Source organism: Branchiostoma floridae, chromosome 2 (assembly GCF_000003815.2).
Source record: "Branchiostoma floridae strain S238N-H82 chromosome 2, Bfl_VNyyK, whole genome shotgun sequence".
Classification (NCBI taxonomy): domain Eukaryota; kingdom Metazoa; phylum Chordata; class Leptocardii; order Amphioxiformes; family Branchiostomatidae; genus Branchiostoma; species Branchiostoma floridae.
The window spans coordinates 6728784-6734392 of record NC_049980.1 but is presented as its reverse complement, the minus strand read 5'-3'; the positions used below and the strand labels follow the sequence as shown (position 1 = coordinate 6734392).

Below are 5609 nucleotides of genomic sequence, written 5' to 3'. Positions count from 1 at the left end.
GCCTTATACATGCGAGACAGCTTTTAATAACGAAAAGTCTATTCTCTGTTTGGCTGACAGCTGGTTTGGGGGGACGTCCCCAGGAACTAAGAGTGACGGTTGAAAGAGCAGGGCACATCCAGACAGGCAGTTTGGCTGTCCTGCGTAGGAGGATGTTTCGACCTCGCCGTGACCTAAATTGGATTTCTGTAACGCTTGACTTTATAATTTGAATAACATGCAAAATGATGACTGAAGAGTCAACGGAACATACTCAATGTAAAATGATTTTAGGTATGAAATTCGTTGAGGGCTCTGTCGTTTGGGCTTGACCCCCGGTTCGTATTCATCCTATCACATTTGCCACAATGAGGCCGGAGATCTAAAGTGAGGTCCATTTCCATTTCTCTTTCTTCCAATGGAAATGAGATCAGAAGGACATTGTCAAAAGGCAGTGCATTTGTGCAATATAAACTTAGTAAAAGAAATCGAAGATCCCATACCTCGTTAAGATATTGAGATTGTGAATTTTCTGCTTGATTCATTATTGTGGATATCTCGCTTTTCTGTCTATACAACTTGGGCCCAGGCCAAATCAATCTCCTCGTCTTTGGGGAACAACCTTGGACCCAGGCCAAATCAACCTCCTCATCTTTGGGGGGCAAATTTGGACCGGGGCCAAGACAACTTTCCCATCCTGCCAATCCCCGTTACACTATTACATGTACTGTCGTCCGCCTCACATCCGGTCACTCTACACTATTCATATAAACTGCGGAAAATAAAAAGAACAAACACACAGACCGAAATATATCTATATTCACAAACCCCCGGCAATCATTTTCATGCGGCAAACTATTCATAGACGAAGGTGTCCACAATTTTCCTTAATGTTACATGGTATTGGTTTGTTGTTAAGGCACGCGTCACATTTCCAAACCGCGACCCGGCCAAGCAACTTTCGAGAACGAAAAGTATGATATAAAAGACACCAAACTACACAAGACCTAAAGAGAATAGTCGTTGCCATTATTAGTGTTTTTACGTGTATGCATTTCTATCTTATGTTTCCACAAACAGCCCGGTCGGGCCCGGTATAGAAATGCGACGTTAGCCTAATACTGTAACAACTATTCCATGCACCAACCGTTGTTCTTTTCGTCCGATTTAAACCATCTGCAGGCCCGAGCGACGTTGCGGCTGCGGCGCAGGTCCGGCATCTACCTGCTGTTACTGCACCTGTCGGTAGGGGAGCTGCTGGTCACGTGTATCACCATGCCGTCCGAGGCCATCTGGGCCTACACCGTCTCCTGGTGGGCGGGAGATACCATGTGTAGGATCGTCAAGTACGGCCAGGTGAGCTTTCGTGTTGCAATGAAAGAAATGCTGACATGGTGACAGTGTACTTGTTGAATTTTAATACCCTCACAAAGAAGGTTACGTTTTCGGGTGCATGTATTGGATTGTCTGTGGATGGATCTTGGTGACATTTGCAGGTGTTAGTCAAAGGAAAACTGTTAGATTTTAGCACCCCTTACGGCTAGGTATGGTACTGCAGTGGAGCACCCAATTTTGATTCTGATGTTCAGAATTTTGGTTAGTAGATAGCTTTTGTAGTCGGGGAATAGGTGGCATGAGATTGGGCCCTCTAGCACATTTATTTCGAACTGCAGGGGACGTTTCAATGTCTGGTAATAGCTTGTATGCAATAATCTGCGAGAGGGCTACCTCATACTCCCTCTCACGTTAGACCACAATACTAGTATATATACTGAAAGCTAATGTTTACCACGCAGATGCTGGGATTGTACCTGTCCACTTACATCACTGTGTGCATCAGTCTGGACCGATGTGTTGCCATCGCATTCCCACTCAAGAAGGGACAGGCTCCCGAGAGAGCTCGGAGCATGGTCATCGTGTCCTGGGCGCTCAGCCTCATCTTTTGCATACCGCAGGTAAGATAATATTAAATGTCATTATGTTGACCTCAATAGTGGAAAGTTCACAACGCGACAACCATACACCGCCGAAAAATGAGGCAAGGGTGCGGAAAAAGTCCCCATCCTTGACCAGAGAGCAAGGAAAGAATATATCCATAAGAGGGTGGGTGTGTGGGGTAAAGATACTACCCACCTCTTCACATCTGAACATCCCCATTCCCTTCCTACTATTCCTATTCTACTCGACTTTTCGCCTGTTTCTCCCCACTACCTCCCGTTTTCCCTCCCAAAAGTCAAACTGTGCACCTTTCCCCCTACCTCATTAGCATATGTGTACATTTGCATAACTCCCCTGATTGGTTATCCTGTAAAATTGAGTTAATTGACCACCTGGCCGTGGTGTGCGGGGACAGGTGCATGTGTGGCACTATGAATGGAGCACGAATGCCATGATGTTGGGAAATACATGAAAACAGACTGTAAAACGGGAAATATTTGCGGTGGTTTGTGTGATGATTTTTCGCGATGAACTCTTCATCACCGCAAACTTAAAATAAACAAAAAAAACTACAGCGAACATTTCCAATTTTACAGTAAAATTCTAGCCTCAATGGCAGTTTCAACCACGCTAACGTAACCACTGCGAAATGTGTCCGTTTACAATATTTTATGGCTTCCTTGTCATTGACTGTTGTTTAAAGCGCGTATATCACTGGGCTGCACCTAGCACCTGTTTGCGACCAAACATTTCAATTGCGATTATTCCACAAATTTACCCTTACCGGCTTACGACCACATTAACGTGCAACGCATTTGCGATTGACAGATTCTTTGTAGCAAATTGGACCTTTAATTTGTTTCAGTATACTGTATCTCCCAATCACAAGTTTTCACAGACAGTTAGTTCCAGGTTCAGGTCGATACTCTGGACCTGGACCATATACCTGGACCTGAATTTCCTGTACCAGTACCCACCCCTAGTTGTTGCACATGCATTGTCAGTCCACACTATTGTGGTTTTGAAACCAATACGTGTGTATGGAGTTGAAAAATAGACTGTATGTTTTCAAAAGATAGTAGCAGATCTAGACATTCTGTGTAACATAACGTTCAGAATGCATGTTTTCAGATGATAGTTGCTGACTCTTTGTGTAACATAACGTTCCAGGCTGCATGTTTTCAGATGATAGTAGCTGACATTCTGTGTAACATTACGTTCCAGGCTGCATGTTTTCAGATGATAGTAGCTGACATTCTATGTAACAATTACGTTCCAGGCTGCATGTTTTCAGATGATAGTAGCTGACATTCTGTGTAACATTACGTTCCAGGCTGCATGTTTTCAGATGATAGTAGCTGACATTCTGTGTAACATTACGTTCCAGGCTGCATGTTTTCAGATGATAGTAGCTGACATTCTGTGTAACATTACGTTTCAGGCTGCATGTTTTCAGATGATGGTAGCTGACATTCTGTGTAACATTACGTTTCCCAGGCCGTGATTTTCCACGTGGAGGTTCACCAGTACGTACCGTCGTTCCACCAGTGTGTGACGTACAACTTCTACTCGGCAGAGTGGCAGGAGGACCTGTACAACATGCTGGTGTTCGTGGTCATGTACCCGGCACCCATGGTCATCATGGTCGCCTGCTACGTCTGCATCTTCGTCAGCCTCTTTAGGCACTGGAGGGGAACTAGTGAGTATCTACATGTAACGCTAGTTCACCTTTATTCGCGGGGTAACCTTCATCCGTTGTATTTAACACCAGGGTATTTGTGGATATCAAGTCGACGGACGGTGGTCTCAGACTGCATTATGTTGAAAAAAAAATGCAATTTGAAACCGCCGTCCATTAACGTGATATCCCTAAATATCCTGTTTTTAGATACAACGGATATAGGTTACCCTGCGAATAAAGGTCAACTAGCGTTATATATGAAAAGAAGAAAGAAACATGCATAGCAAAACAACACATAAGCGGTTATTGACAAATAAACTTTTCTCCAACTGCGAAAAATTTCATTAACCAGTATTTTCGACCGAGTCTCTCGGTCTTCAACAATCTGTCCCAACAACTGCATCGTCTTTGTTTTCTCACTGGGTTAAAGTTCGTCGGAAGTCGGTATCGCCATCCCTATGTAGATACCTTACTAACATTTATTTTTATCATTTTTTAATGCGATGACTAAAGAACGATTTCCAAAAAAAACTGCTTAGCTGGGCTTCATTAGCAAATGCGTCGCATGTCAGTGTAAGCGCGAGGGAAAATTTGTCGAAAATCCGCAACGTTGTCGCCAACAGGTGTTATATAAACAAACGAGACAAAGTTACAAATACAAACCTGGATTCAGCAACCACTCAAGGGACTGAGAAGTAGAAAATTATTGCTGGGGACTGGTGTTTGCATAGGACAGAGTGGAGTTAACTATGTGAAAATGGACGGAACTGTTTTAATGTGGCTTGTGACTGTAACGTTAGGTGGTGCGCGACCAGTTTTGACTGTATGTATTCTACGTTGGGCACACTATTCACAGCGCTACACCTGTCCCCGCGCGCCACAGACAGGTGGCCAATTAACTTAATTTAGGAGGATAACCAATCAGGGGAGTTATGCAAATGAGGACGTTTCCATATGAGCAGAGATTAACAAGGGGAGATATTATCACACAGTTTGACTTTTGAAGAGGGAAAGCAAGGGTTGGGAGAAATAGGCGAAATGTCCGGTAAAATTAGGGATAGTAGGAAGGGAATGGGGACTATAAGGATAGTATTCTACCCTATACACAATGTAGATGAGCAGTTCAGGTTCTATACTTTTTCTTGTCTTTGTTTGTCCCTTTTAGACAACCTGGAGACTGGCAACAAGACCGGTCAGCGGGAACGCCTCTTCTCCAAGGCCAAAGTCCGGACCCTACAGATGGCCGCCGGCATCCTCACCACCTTCTTCGTCTGCTGGACTCCCTTCTACTGCGTCATGATGTGGCACCTCTTCTTCCAGCACGAGTACCCGATCAACCAGATCATCTTCGACGTGCTGTACCTGTTTGGGGTGTCCAACGCCTGCGTTAACCCCGTGGTGTACGGTAAGAGCGTGGTGACGAGGAAACCCGGGAAGTCGTTTCTGGTGAACTGGTACCAGGCTTGTTTGGAGCCTGAAGAGTATGCCAGGAAACTGGACTCTACCAAGGCGGCTGCGTGTACCCGACTGTCGTCCCTTAGGAGAAGTGAGCAGCGGGACCGGATGAACAGCCTGACGCCGACGGTCTACGTTGAAGTGAGTCGCAGGAATTCCTCAAGAATTGTGACTCAGGACCAACTATCTGGGAGTAGGGTATAGTAACCGATATATAGAGGGGACCTTATCTGTGTTCTTTATACAAAACGTGAAGATGCATATGTCCAGAGTTCTGCCAAAAAAAATTGGAAATATGTACGCAAGCATCTACTTTATGCACAATATAGCACTGTAAGATGATGTATTCTCTTGGTGTTGGTGGCAATGCTTTGATGCAGTGATGTGTGAATCTATTGAAAACAATGAAGGCTTTTACTGCTGCATTTATATTGTACTTAAGGAAAATAAGGACTTATGTCAAAGGATGATATGATACACACACACATATGTATGGAAAAAAGTTTTAAAAATGACATGATACGTGTATTTTAAAAGAATGACAAGAAAAACTTTT

General features: G+C 44.1%; 1 protein-coding gene across 1 annotated transcript in view; it reads left to right on the top strand.

Moving 5' to 3' along the window:
* LOC118410224 (gonadotropin-releasing hormone receptor-like) overlaps nucleotides 1-5540 on the top strand; it is a 9531-nt gene extending 3991 nt beyond the window's left edge. Inside the window, exons 2-5 of the mRNA XM_035811785.1 lie at nucleotides 1162-1320; nucleotides 1758-1934; nucleotides 3415-3616; nucleotides 4764-5540. Of these exons, the coding sequence (XP_035667678.1) occupies nucleotides 1162-1320; nucleotides 1758-1934; nucleotides 3415-3616; nucleotides 4764-5257 (1032 nt within the window). The 3' untranslated portion in view covers nucleotides 5258-5540. The remainder of the gene's footprint in view (nucleotides 1-1161; nucleotides 1321-1757; nucleotides 1935-3414; nucleotides 3617-4763) is intronic.
* Nucleotides 5541-5609: the final 69 nt, after the last annotated feature.